This window comes from Puma concolor, chromosome D4 (assembly GCF_028749965.1).
Source record: "Puma concolor isolate L17-30 chromosome D4, mPumCon1.1.hap2, whole genome shotgun sequence".
In the NCBI taxonomy this organism is placed as follows: domain Eukaryota; kingdom Metazoa; phylum Chordata; class Mammalia; order Carnivora; family Felidae; genus Puma; species Puma concolor.
Genome location: NC_141679.1, coordinates 1,281,406 through 1,295,544, shown reverse-complemented (window position 1 = coordinate 1,295,544; position 14,139 = coordinate 1,281,406). Strand labels below are relative to the sequence as shown.

General features: G+C 60.1%; 1 protein-coding gene across 10 annotated transcripts in view; it reads right to left on the bottom strand.

Moving 5' to 3' along the window:
* The window catches only part of WNK2 (WNK lysine deficient protein kinase 2), a 134,250-nt gene that overhangs the window by 23,378 nt on the left and 96,733 nt on the right, over nt 1-14,139 (bottom strand). For 4 of the 10 annotated variants that reach the window (XM_086684767.1, XM_086684769.1, XM_086684765.1 and 1 more), the window contains 7 exons: nt 13,006-13,067; nt 12,237-12,916; nt 9,839-10,050; nt 8,797-8,985; nt 7,978-8,076; nt 2,397-2,441; nt 709-968 (listed from right to left, as the gene is read on the bottom strand). In XM_086684767.1, coding sequence (XP_086540893.1) covers nt 709-968; nt 2,397-2,441; nt 7,978-8,076; nt 8,797-8,985; nt 9,839-10,050; nt 12,237-12,916; nt 13,006-13,067 — 1,547 coding nt within the window. The remainder of the gene's footprint in view (nt 1-708; nt 969-2,396; nt 2,442-7,977; nt 8,077-8,796; nt 8,986-9,838; nt 10,051-12,236; nt 12,917-13,005; nt 13,068-14,139) is intronic. The other 6 variants (XM_086684764.1, XM_086684766.1, XM_086684768.1 and 3 more) reach the window with 6 other exon arrangements.

Genomic DNA, 14,139 nt, shown 5'->3' with positions numbered 1-14,139 from the left:
AAAATTTATGAACTCCTAAGGAAGCTGCACAAGGAGGCTGGGGGAACTCACCAACATCAGAAGTGAAAAATAAGACATCACTGCAAATTGTGAAGACAGGATATTATGAGCAGCTCCATGCCAACTAATTTGAAAACTTAAGGTAAATTTAGGTATCTACCAAATGTTAGAAAAGCAGGGCTTAACAGAAAGAGAAAACAAAAAATCCAATCGCACTAAAAGTATCAAAGAAATTGAATCCGTAAGGAAAACTTTACCCTCAGGGGATGGAGAGATGTGTGAGAAACACAGCAAAATGTCAGCCACAGCATGCAGCCAGGGGCAAACTAAAGTTCACTGTGCAATTTCCGACACTTCCGTATGTTTGAAATTTTTCAAAATAAAAGGTCACAGGGGAAACTTCCCTGATTCCAAAACTGGACTCCCAGGCCAGATGGGCTCACCAGTGAACTTTGCTCAACACTTCAGGAAGAAGCCACACAATCTTGCACAGGCTCCTCGAGACCGAGAAGGGAACGCTCTTCCAGGGAGGCTGTCAAGTCAGCCTAGCCCTGTCACAGGAAGGCATCGCAGGACACAGCACCGGATGGCAGTTCCTCACTGCGCCCCACACAGGCTGGGTGCGCCAGAACTAGCACCCGACGCCGGGGGCCGCTCCCACCCCGTCTCTTCCGCCTGGGTGGCCTGTGCCCGCAGCGCCCCACTTACAGCCCGTGTCTCGCCAGTGGCTGGGGACCAGCCCGCCGGGGCCTCCATGCCGTGTAGCCTCTGAGTCTGCTTCAGCTGGTTGAGCGAGGGCTTCAGCTGGGTGGTCCCCACCGTCTTGCTCGTCCAGTCGTCCACCAGCTTGTGCAGGTCATCCGTGAAGGTGCCTCTCTTGTTGTTGCTGTTGTTCGCCTGTGCCTGGACGTGCAAGGTGGGCTGGGGGCCCGGCTCAGGGCCCGGGACCAGGCTGCTGGTGGAAGACCCTGGGGAAGCACACACATGCCAGGTTGGTGACACTGCACACAGCGCCACCGGCCAGCTGCAGTCTTTCATACGGTGGTCTTGCTTAGGCCAGGCAACACCTTGCTTCAGGAGATGGTCTGCATCTTGGGGCCCACGTGCCAGTTTTAGACACTTTGGAACATTTTCACAGGCCACAGGGGACCAGGCTATGCTAGGCAGCTGTCACCCTTCTGAGCTGGGCCAGAGGACAGGACCCAAGCAGCTGGCAGGCTTACTCAGCATCCACTCTGTGCCCACGCTGCCTAGGACCCCCAGACTCCTACGTGAGGAGGCTCAGAAAACTGGGGGCAAAATCCCAAGGCCTTTGCGCTCGAACACAAGGACTCCAAGGAAACGTGTCAATGCTACAGGCTGAGCGCTCAGGCCACGGCAGCTCCTGCGGTCCACCCAGCAGAGGGAAAAGGGAAAATGCTAAGTAGGCTGGGTCGTCAGCATGCCTGTGCAAGAATGTTAGTGGCTTAGCGGTTTCGAATTTAAGACACAAAACTGTGCCTCTCCTCACCAGCACATGTAGGGAAGGTGTTGCTAAAGGGTACAAACACTCAAAGCCTTCCACCGTGGGCCCCCAAGTTCGGAGCCATCTGTGGGGTGGAGCAGGAACCAGGAGGCCCAGCTGCCAGGAAGGCCTGGGGGCTGCGGTTCAGGTGGAGCTTGGTGAAGACATCACACTCACCCACTTCACTGGAAGATTACTTTTAGGTGACCAAAATGGGACTTTTTAATTCTTTTTAAGTTGTGCCCTGACCCCACCGCAACATACAGTTTCTGGTTGGCAGTTCTGCATAAGCCAATTTAAAATTTTTCCGCATCAAAAAAGCAGCATAATGACCATCTCTTCAAACAAGCCGTTACAAAATGTAGTCACAGTAGCTAGCAATGAAAAAGCACAGACACAAACAGTTAAACATTAGTGATGGAATCTTACATACACAGAGCTATTTCTACATGAATGTTTCAGCCAGAAAAGAAAAAAGGAGGAAAAAAAATATGGTGTAAGGTGAGGGTGGTGGGCGGCCCAGGTGGACTGATACCCATTTCATCCCGGCATCTCTCCTCGGGGACACTCATCTTTAGCACTTCAAGGACACACTCATTCCTACGGTTTTGGAAAAGGAGCCAATTAATGATTGGTAACGTGTGGACATTCCGGGCAAGGAGAGTGCATGTCAACCGGCCAGGACACGCAGACTCTAGGAGCTATGGAGACGCGAGGGGGCACCCACGGGTCGCTTTCCCTCCAGGCCGAGGGAGAGCGGTGCCCTGGGTGGGTGGGCGCGGAGCAGATGCAAGCACGCCCGCCCGCCGGCCATGGAGCCCCCGATGCGCACTAGCCACATGAAAGCCCATGCGATGGAGAGCGGACAAGGGGTAAAAAACCCGATAATTACGACTGCTGTGCTCTTTGCCCAGACAGAGACGCTTCAGGGCAGACCCTGCAAGGGAAGAAGAAACGACACAAGACCACAGGGTTAGGCAGGACAGCACACACGGGGGACAGGCCACCACACTAAGCACAAGTCATCAGTGTGCAAGGAGGAGCAGAGGCCAGCGATTCAGAGAGGGGACTGGCCACCTGGGCTAACCGGGTGACCGCGAGTCAGTGTGCGGGCTCACGTGAACTTCGCCGAGGGGCTCAGGTGCAGGACCAGGCCCCAAGCTTCAGGTAGAAGTGAGTGTGTCTTTCAAAGCGTATTCAAAAAAAAAAAAAGAAAACAAAAAACAAAAAAAGCAAAGCATACCACTTGGTTTTTAAACAAAAGGCTTCTGCAGCCCCACTGCAGATCGAGGCAGAAAACCCACTAAAAGTCAGCCAGGAGAGCTCAGTGGAGCCGCCGGCTTTGCCTGGAAGCTAGGCCCATGGGAGGTTTGTTTTCCAAGTGCAAAAAGATACATTGTTTTGCAGGTTTGAGGCCAATCCCAGATCCCAGGCGGCTTCCCTGACCAGACCAGTGGTGGACACAGAGGGCACCTATCTACAGAGGTGGGAATCAGGGCTGGACCCAAGTTTCTGCAACGCTGATGCCTCACCTGGTAGCCCACGTCCACCAGAACGGGGTGAGGCTTGTCATGAGACCGCCACTAAGCGCCAGGCCCTGCGGTCCCAGGGGCTGTCTGTGGTGTCTGGCACAACTTGATGGTCAGTGCCCACTTGGAGGGCAGACAAGCTGGCCCTTCAGGGAGCTGGACAGGCACAATGGGACAGCTCAGGAGTCCCCAAGGTCACTCAGCAAGGCTGCGCTATCACAGAGGGTCTGTGCTCCTGCCCCAGGCCCTTGCCAGAGCAGAACACTTCCTGAGGGTGCCCTGCACCCTTGCCGAGGAAGGTAAGACGCCACCGCCTCTGGGTGTGAGCAGAGCACAAAGGTCGGCCCAGGCTCCAGCTGAGTCGTTCCTTTTTTTGGTTTATCCCGTGTGTGCTCAGAGGCTGATGTGGTAGAAAGGGAGGTGATGTTCTGGTGGGGTCTGTACTGTGCAAATAAAAACAAAAGGGCTGGGCAGGAGTAGTCCAGGCCAGTCGTCCCTTGGTAGCAGCAGTGAAGGGCCTTTGCTGGTCTGTGTCCTGACGTGGAACCCTACTGGGAGCACAGGGCCCTCGGGGGGCTCCACAGCACAAGGGAATGAGGGTCCCAAGCTCTATGACTGTGCGGGGCCCCAGCTAAGGCACAGACTTCCCTGTCTGGATCCTGTGGTTGTAGCTCCCTCTGGGTCTCTGCAGCACCAGGACATGGAATCAATTGGCCAGCCAGGTCCCCACAGCCTGACAGAAGAGGATTCTTTCGGGGCTGATTCCCGCCATCCTCATGACAGGAACACTCAGGCAGCCACAGGAGCTGCCTGCCGGGAACCACCAGAGGAAGCCTGGGCCCGCCATCAGGGCCCCAGACTTTGCTGGGACCCCAGAGCCAAGGCCATTGGCCACCAGACACCATGCTTGGACTGGAGAGCAATACTGGCCCACAGAGGCCTCCACACCCTCACTAGACGCGGCCCACAGGGACCAGAGCACACTCCCTGCCCTCAAGGTGAACCTTTAAACAAAGACCGACCGGATTCGGCGCCCTTCACGTCAGAGTCATGGCAGCCAGTGCAGTGCAGCGGTGTGGCCAAGCACAGGCCATAGGTCTGATGACCGGCCCTCACTCACACCACAGCCCTGTCCCTCCTCGGGGGTCCCCTGAGTCTCCTCCCCAGTGCCTTGCCCTTGAAGCCCACCACACAGATGGCTGACGAATGTGCCTCCACCCAGCCCTCCTCTCTTCCCCTCCATCAGGCTACAAGGCAGCATTGCAAGGGTGCTGGGGATACATGGAACCCAAAGGAAACCCACAGGGGGCATGAGGGCAGGTCTCCCCTCCCTGCAGGACTACTGTCCTTAGCCAAGGTCTTGGGAAGAGCCAACTTCAAGGCCCCAGAACTACTTGGAGAAGCTTCCGGGTGGTCAGGGGTGGAGGTGGAGAGCCACGCGGCCTCTCCCAGCTGTTCTCCCAGGTTTTGAATGGGCAACACACAGGATGACACCATGTCCTGTCCTCATGCTGCACACACACCCCACCGGGCCAGGAGTCTCATGCAGTGCCCAGGCCTCGTTCAGGAAGCCCTCCCCCCCTCCCCCCCGCCCCTGCCAAATCCCTCCCCAGGCAAGGACAACCAGCCCTGCCAGCATCCACACCCTCACTGGGCTTCCAGGCGGATGCCTCAAAGGTATCTGCCACGGACAGATCTCTTAAGAAGTGGGCCAGCCCAGTGGCCATCACCACACTTGCTTTTTACCACAGCATTCAGACAACCGATGAGGCTCACAGGGAGCTTCGGGGACAGCAGCCCCTGCCTGCCACATGACGAGAGGCATGCCTCCCACCCACGGGTCCTTCCCCCAGACCAGTGGCGTTAGACATTTGGATCTGGCACCGGAAACAAAATGAGCAACCAGCACCAAAATGCCACTCAGGGCTCCTTTGGAATGAGCCACCAAGTCCTCGCACCGCTGAGCAAAGTGCCAAAACTTGTCCTTGAAGCATGAAATGGGACGCATCCCAGCTCTGCCCTGCCCTGGGGTGACGGCCCCAGGGACAGTCCAGCCTGGGGAGGCCTCCATGGGGGGTGGCCTCCTTCTCGGCTGCCCTCCCCTGCCCGAAGGCCCTCTCCCACACCCCTGCAGCAGGTCCCCCCAGGAAGGGTGAGGACAGGGCCTTGGCAGCCACGCAGTGGCAGCCTCCTCGGGTGTCCCGGAGACAGACTTGCTGTGGCACGGATGACAGGCTGATGGGACACGTGAGAACATAACAAAGCAGACCCCAAAGGTCTGTGTGCAGAGAGGCTCCAGAAGCATCGGCACCTAATCCAGCCACGTGGACTGGAGCCAGAGAGAAGGAGGGCCAACAGGTCTGACAGCAGCTTCTGACCCCAGACACTGCTGCGACCCGACCACAGCCTCTGAATCCCAAAACGTGCTCCCTGAGTTTCCCCAAACCTTCCATTGGCCACAAGGAGGGGTCTGCCCAGGGCTTCACCCCGTCTGTGCTACCGTGGGCCCTTCCCTCCCAACGGCGGGCCTGTCCACGTGCCCACCCGAGGCAGCGCCCAGGATTCGCTCTCTGCGTGCTCTCCGTCCTGGGGCTGAATGCCTGTCCCATGAGGGGTCCCCTCCTAGTCACCTGCAGCTGCCTGCGCCTCCACCCCTGCTCATCTCTGACCCAGCCTGGATGCTCTCGTGGTCTCTGAGTGTCACACAATCGGGGACCTTCTTTGTGTACTTCAGAACTTAACCAAGATTTTGTTTTCCTAGAGCCTGGTCTCCTATTCGGTGCAAGGCGGCAAACAGAAAACCTCTAGCCTTCATCTCTTCCTGCAGGTCAGGCCAGATGAGCCCACAGCTGCAGCCCTCCCCCTGCTGCCGACCTGGACTCCAGGACCAGGCCCCCAGAGCGGGCCCCACCCTCAGGGTCTTCCCACAGCCCTCGCCTCAGACCTCCTCTCTGCCACCTCTCAGCCCTCAGGGCCGCGACCAGACTTTTTCCTCCAGACTTTCACAGGTGCCTGTGGTCTCCTCAGGCCTCCCAGCTCCCTAGTAACCCAGGAACCAGCCAGCTCCAGCTCCAGGAGTAGGCTGGCAGGCTGGGCGGACACCAGGGCACTGGGCGTGGAAGGACACACCTTCACATGCCCCCAGGGCCAGGGCCTGTGGGGGCCACACCGTGGCCAGGACAGCAAAGAGCTCAGCCAAGGCGTGCCTGCAGAGGGCTGTTGTGAAAACAGCAAGGCCACTGGGCCCAACCACCTAAAATCAGGTCCACCCAGGCCAGGAGCCCCGTGTGCCACCAAGCCATGCCTCACATGTCCCTTTCCTCTTAGCCACAGAGACGGAAACTAAAGCTAGACCATTTGTCCTTGCTGTGCCTCCCCATTTTTTTTTTTTATCTTGGAATAATAACAGTAAAACAAATGAAAACTCTTAAAAATGAATGCAGGACCATGTGGGCACAAACCTTGAAGGAGCATGTGGCACTTGATCACTCACACCAGGGGACCCCAGGGAAAGCACCACCTGCTCTAACCTGCTTCCTGTGTCCGACCCACATGTTCCCAGCAGGCCGCGGTCAGTCATGTGACCGGGAGATGCCTGGGGACCCATGTGCCCTGATGCCATGGTCTCAGGAGACAGCCACGCACACTGGGACAGAAAAGAGCCAGCAAGTGATACAGGGAGCAGGATGCACTCAGACCTTGCCCACCCCTGCCCACCACCAGCTCAAAACCAACCAGCAGCTCGGGTGGGGCACCTGTTACTAAACAGTCCCTGGGAATCTCTAGGAGGTTCTGTGCCTCTACCCTGTCCTGCCTGGGGGAGGGTGACATGGCCCCTCTGATGGGGACAAATGCCCACTGTGGACGTGGCCTCAGGTCCTGACAAACACAATGTATCTTTATTGTACCAGCAAAAAGCCACGTGCCCCAAACCGGCATTTCCACCATTTCCATTTGATAGAAAGCTTAATTTTTGTGTTCAGAAACAAAAACCTGAAAACCCCACAGCTTTGGATTCATTTTCCAGTTGTTCCAAGGGATGAAGTAATTCTGGACGGCCCTGAGCAGATACTCCCTTCCCGGACAGGAATCCTGGGTGCCAGCAGGGCATCCCAGGAGCCAGAGGGTGACCGGGACGGAGGTTTGGGTGAGCACAGCCCTGAGGAGCTGGGTAGCTGACTTCGTGTCTGAGGGCCGTGGGAGGAGAGGGCACACCAAGTAAAGTGCTCCAGCTAGAGACCAGGAGGGGCCAGGCCAGAGAGACAGCCACAGCGGAGGCTGGGGCTTTCTGGGGACGCTGATGGGTTCCCAAGGTGAGCGGAGTGGAGGGAGGGGTGGGCCGACCTAGCTGGAGCACCTTTCTCTCAGCCTTTGCACATGCAGGGCATGGGGGTGGGGCAACAGCAAAGAGTGCTGTGCTGTGGCCCTCGCACAAAAGTTACACCCTCCAGTGACCTTCTAGAACTGTCTCCGCTCACTACATGCATGTCTTCAGAATCCAGACACGTGTGAAACACACCATGCGTCTAGAGAAGGCCAGGGTTGTCTTTTTGTTGTCACTGGAACTGGGGACAGCGGACGTATATGTGCACCACAATCGCAACAGAAATAAAACTACGTCCAACATAAAAAATAAGTTAAACAAACCAGTGAGGAGAAAAATGCAGAGCGCTTTGGGGGTCCGGGGGGCCAGGTGCCCGAGGCCAGGAGTGGGCAAGCCGCCGCACATGCTTTTAGTGCCGGCCATGAGCCGAGGGCATGCACTGGCGCTTTCTGGGGCCGAGAGGGTGGGTGCGGGCGGGGGTCTGTGTTTGATATTAAGTAGGTGACTTCAGTGGGGAGGGGGAGGCAGCCTACAGAATGTATGGAAGGCAATGAAGACAGGGAGGGGCGGGGAGAAACCAAGGGCCAGGAGGTGATAAAATACAAAGAACAAATACAGACAGATGGACACAGACACGGGTCCACTGAGGAATCGAGCGCGAGGTTTGCTACTAGACTTATAGGTCAGTCTCTCAGACGTTGGGTGGTAAACCGTCCAGCCTGCAAATGAATATAGAGGGAAGAAAACAAAGAGACAGGCATCAAGTACAGTCTCTGGGATTCCTGCTACACACCACCAGCCACATCAGCCTCGTCACTTAGCATCCACGGCTCCACCTAGCCCAGCCCGGAGGACCACAGCCGCCGACCACGTAATGGAGAGGAGGCACCGCTGGAGCACAAGAGAAGCGGACCCTGGGAGAGCGTGCGGGGCGGGCGGGCGGGGGTGGGCGCCAGCAGCCGTCACTGCGACTTCTCTGGACAGAGATGGCGGGGACGGAGCCCCTCCTCACGCGGCTACTGCGCCCACGGCCGAGGTGACGAGCATTTCCTCCTCAAGGCGGACTCCCAGCTCGAGGGGCCGTGCCCTCATCCCCCTAGCCGTCCCTCCTGACGGAAGGACCCGTGTGTAGTGGGCAGCGGGGCGGGGCAGGGCAGGCGGGGGCCTGGGAACCGGCGCAGAGCACGCACCCCACACGTGACCAGGGGGTCCTGGCGCCTTCCCCGGGCCGGCTCTAGCAGAGCACGCCTCCCTCTGAGCCTTACACAGCGAGACTCGATGATGGGTGGGCTACCCACTGTCTTTACTCAAAGGCTACCTCTACTGGTTTTTATCCTCGAGAGGCTGTGGGCGGCCCTTGCCGCCGCTCATGCCCCTCTGACACCACAGGGGCCCTACGCAGCTAGCGCATGCTCAGAGACGGGCAAGCTGGGAATCACCTGAGCCATGCGCTCCGCCTCCGTCAGTGGCTAAGCCGGAGCAGATGTCTGCAGACAGGGAGGCCCGCACCGAGCAAGGCTGCTGGGTCTGAACTGCCTTCCCACACGGGTCTGAAGCTGCTTCGGGCCCTGCCCCGGCTTGGGCAGGGTCCTTAGCAGGAGGGGCTCTGCTGCAGTCTGACAAGTGACCTGAGGGGAATAAGGGGTGACAGGCACAGTGAGGCGCTGCGGGTCAGACCAGCCAGCGCGGGGTGCATCTGTCCTCCCTGCTCGTTGCTGGGTGACCTTGGGGAAGTGGAGTCCCTGCAGGCACTGGGCACGTGGCCCGGTCACCAGAGCGCGGGCGTCAGGAAGATCAGAGAAAATGACCACAGCCTCCACCAGTCGCCATCGCCGTGCAAGGATCACGGCACATCAGGAGAGGCACACCAGGGCTCAAGAGGCCTGTACGACCTGCTCACTCTGACTAGTTTCCACTTGGCTTTAGGAATCATCCTGGAATTCGTGTAATTTGTGTAACTCTTCTTGCAGTTCACGGACACGCACCCCGTGGGTTATCCGTGATACCGAGAGGGTGGGCTCACACTCCGCTCTCGGCTGGCTTCCCACCTGGCACACACCGGGGATCCCAACTCACTGGGTTTCCAGCACACCCTCGGTGCCCGGGTGTCCTCCCCATCCCCCCCCCCCCCCCACCAAAAGGCAGCTGCTCCACCCTCACTTTCAGCAGGTGACCGGTGCCTGAGAAATGGCCAGAGGAAACACCCCGAGCCAGGTGGCACCCTGCAGGGAGGTGGGCTGAGGGGGAGAGACCCTGAACCGCCTCCTGCCTCGTACACGAGTCCCCAGGCGGCTGATGGCCCCAGAGCAGGCCTGCGCACTCAGGGTGGGCCCGGCGACACCCCGGCCCTTCACACCTACAAAGGCTTCCCGCTCCAGTGAAAGGAGGTCGAAGAAGTGCTCTTCTGGGTGCGGGCGCCTGCCTCCTGCCTGCCCCACTCGGGTCCCGGCCCCAGCCTGCCAGAGCCGGGAGGGCACAGACCTGTGCTGGAGGCCACGACCTTGAGCTGCTGCACCAGCGGGTTGAGCAGCTTCCCTGCCTTCAGCTTGCTCCTGCTCTTCCTCCTCCGGCCGGCGGGAGGGGCCGTGTGGAAGAGGCCCAGGTTGGGGGGCAGCGGCTTGCCCAGGCGGCGGTACAGGGCCTCGATCTCCTGCTTCTGCTGGCTCTGCAGCTCCGAGATCTCCTTCAGGTGCCTGCAGGAGGGGATGGAGGGCGGGTGGGCACCCTGCTCGGTTCCAGCACATAGGCCCATCCAGGAGAGCCCTCAGGGCACGGCAAGGGTGTGAGCAGTGGGGCTCGAGGACAGATGGACCACGTCGAGGAAACAGGGGCACTGAAGACTTTGGGTCTCCATCAGGACCAAGTGGGCCCCACCGGGGGTCTCCTGCATGAACACCCCCAACACCACCAAGAGGAAGAGCCCGAAAGGATTCGAGGGTTCAGGTGTCTTGACTCGTGACGCTGCCACTTTGAGTGGCTGGGGAGCGGGACACGAACAACCCCACACGTTTATGCTCGCAGTACAAACCCGACACCCAAGCCCAAAGGAAGCGCAAACGATCGGCATTCAGAACTGAGAGGCTGCCTCAGCCCTTCCAGCAAATAAATGGCACCTCCTCTGAGTGGGGAAACCGCAGGAGAGGCGTCACAGATGAGAGCATGCCCACGTGAGCAAGGGTGGGGACTCCCAGCACAGACACCACCACCCCCTGGCCACACGGGTGTGAGGCTGCCATGAAGACACAGGTGCAATTACTAGCTGTGGGCAAGGGAAGTTTCTCAAACAAGCCAGAGAAGGACCCTCCCTTGGGGACCCGCTGGCCCAGCCGCCAGCCACTGCTCACCTGCCCACTCACCCGCCTGCATGCCATCTGGGCCTGATGCCAGCCCCTCTGGGCCTGATGCCAGCCCCTCAGATGTACGATGGGCGTGGCTGCCCAGGCCAGGGGCCCAGCCCCTCAGCCACAGCCCTGACCCATCTTCTGCTGCATGGTTGGACAACAGGAAGCAAGTTCTGATTTCACTATCTTCAATGCCTGCCAGACCTCAGAAAGATGACCCTAGCCAGCAAAGTGCTGTTGCATCAAGTTAGCTTCTGAAGGGGTGATATTTTGAGGTGACACTGTTGAAGGGCAGGGGGATGCCTCAGGAGGACCTAGGGAGACCCCCAATCTGAGGATCCTGCCCTAGGGCCTGCAGCAGGTGCCTCAAAGCCCAGGGCCCCTTCCCAGGCAAGAGCCTAGACTCGTTAGCCCTGATTTCCCTTCCTCAGACTACCCAAATTCCTCTCTTGGAGGAACCTCTGCAACTCACCCCACCCCCACCCCAGGCCCGGCGCCCTCCTTTTCCCCACCCCTACACAGCCCCCCCCCCACCCCAGAGAGGGCGGCTGCCTCTTGGTTCCCCTTACTCCTGCGGCCCGCAGGCTCCCAGGGCGACCACCCCCAAGTGAGAGTGTACAGAGGAGACCCCCACACGCCCCACAAGGACACACTGTCACTGGGTCAGGCACCTCCCTGCGTGCCTCCAAATCTAGTGGCGGCTGTCGGCAGGTCTCCTATGGCTGGGCCCAACTCAGTGGCTGGGGCGAGTGGGGGAGGGTGAGGCAAGGGGGGGGCGCAGGTGGGAGGAGAGTAAAGCAGGGCCTCGGCAGGTTGGGGGCGTGGGGCCGAGGCAGGTGGGAGGAGAGTGGGGCGGGGCCTCGGCAGATGGGGGGGTGGGGCCCGACGCAGGTGGGAGGAGAGTGGGGCGGGGCCTCGGCAGGTTGGGGGTGGGGTGGGGCCGCCGCAGGTGGGAGGAGAGTGGGGCGGGGTCTCGGCAGGTTGGGGGTGGGGTGGGGCCGAGGCAGGTGGGAGGAGAGTGGGGCGGGGCCGGGGCAGGTCGGGGGTGGGGCCGCCGCAGGTGGGAGGAGAGTGGGGCGGGGTCTTGGCAGGTCAGGGGTGGGATGGGGCCGCAGGTGGGAGGAGAGTGGGGCCGCAGGTGGGAAGAGTGGGGCGGGGTCTCGGCAGGTTGGGGGGTAGGGTGGGGCCCGACGCAGGTGGGAGGAGAGTGGGGCGGGGCCTCGGCAGGTTGGGGGTGGGGTGTGGCCGCCGCAGGTGGGAGGAGAGTGGGGCGGGGCCGGGGCAGGAATGCTGAGGTAATGTGTTGCTCTCTCTCCCCAGGGCTTGCACAACCCAGCAGAAGGACTTATGGGACGGCAGAAGCCTGTGAGACTTCTCTCCAGTATCTGCCACTTCTGCGCAGTGTCCCCAAAATGTGGAGCAAGTCACACTCGCTGGGGGAGACAGTGAGCCCAGTGAGAGCTACCGCAGGAGACCAGGGTCCGCAGCACAGGCAGCACCGCTCCCCGCCCCCCCTGCAGCCACTTCTCAGGACCTACTTCTCCCGCAGACTCTGCAGCTCCTTCCTGATATCGGCGTCCTCGATCTCCGAGTCGTTGTCGCTGCTGATGTAGGACGACTGGGAGTGGAAGGAGGTCACACTGATGGTGGGCACCTTCACGCCCACCCTGCCGGGCGTCTCCGGGCCCGGGGAGCCAGCCCGTGGGGACCTGTGCAGGAAGGCGGTGGCCTTCTTCACGAAGTCGCTGGCCACGCCACTGCTGCTGGGTAGGGAGGCGTGCTTCTGCACAGGGGGCCGCCTGCGCGGACCCTCGTCCCCGGAGTCGCTGGACACAGGCTCGCCCACGCCGACCTCGATGGAGGAGGCTGTCTGCGCCCTCCGCACGGCCAGCTTCATGTCGGGGCTGTGGGGGGCCTCCTCCAGGTACACGTCTGGCGGCGCCGAGTACCGCAGGCTGTGGGGGGAGCCCAGGGTCCACTCGTCCTGCGTGCTGACCACCGAGAACCGGCCCACAGTTTTGGCTGGTGAGCTGCCGTCCTGCTGCCCTGGATGCTTCTGTGGGGACCCTGTGGCCAGAGTGCCCTGCGTCTGCAGGTGGCTGGCCCGGCTGTCCTCCGTCTGCATCCCCGGGGTGGGCCTGGCTGAAGTTTCCCCCGGGACCCCACTGCTCTGGTCTGCGGGCTCCAGGAGTGCAGGGAAGGCAGAAGCAGGGGCATCCTGGACAAGGAGCGGAAAGGAGAAGTTTCCACCACACAGCAGCAGAGAGGAAACCCCACCAGCCAGGTGCCTGGGAGAACACTCCTTACCTGGGGGGCACCTGGCGCCGGGGGCAAACCTGAGGTTGTCACTTGGCTCAAAGATGATTCTGCTGTAGAAACGTCAGAGTCGTTACTGGGTCAGTGCAGAGGGCAAGGGCAGGAGCAGGTGCCCTCCAGCCGAACTGGATCAGTGGAAGGGAAGCCCCCCACCCAGGGCAGGGGGATGCACCGCATGTGCTCAGCAGCCAGGAAAACTATAAACACTCCAGGAGGCCCTGACCCCACTTCTTGTTAGGAGACACCCAATGACTCGGGGAAGGGAGGAGGGTTCAGCCTGACACCTCTCAGGTCCCTGGAGACACCTGCTCCAGAACCTGGGGCACTGCCCCACCCTCTGCACACCTGATGGCCATCACCTGTGCCACCTGTCACTTCTAACACCTGACAGTGCCAATCTGTCACGGGTCATCTCTGCACACCTGATGTCACTACCATCTCACCTGTCATCTTTATACACCTGAAGGACTCCCCACCAAATCCGACGATACAAGGGCCTCACGAGGTCCTGCATCAATAGTGCCAGTTCTTAACTCTATGGCTCAGCGTCTAGGGAAGGCCCACATCATCTGAAGCTATCCCAGCTTCCCCATCTACAGAGCATGGATGCAGGGTGGTACTTCTGACCCCCTTTCCCAGGACCACCGAGTGGTGGAGCAGGAGGAGCTGACGTGTGGGAGACTGGCCCAAGCTGGGCCCGCACGTGGCAAAAGCAAGCCGCAGGCAGGCAGGGGCTGTGTCAGCCCACAGCCAGACTGACGTGCCTGCCGCAGGGGTGAGAGCCTCTGGCACGGTTGGGGGGGGCTGCTGCTGCACAGATTCCCAGGGAGACCCAGACCCAAATGTCACACACCCCCAACCTACAGGCAGTGCCTGATGCCCCCCCATCACATCCCTGCAGTGGGAGATCTGCCCTCTCTTTGCACACCTCCAGGCACAGGGGTTCACTCTACACTCCGTTTCCAGACAGCTGACCACCCGAAATGCTGACCATGTCTCCTTACGGTTCCCCGACAAGCTCTGCACTCTGGGAGGAGTGGGCTTGGGAGTGGCTACAGCATTTGAAGTCCCCGATGCCACAGAAGGGACCCATGGTACATTTCTCATGCACAGAGGTCAGAAGAG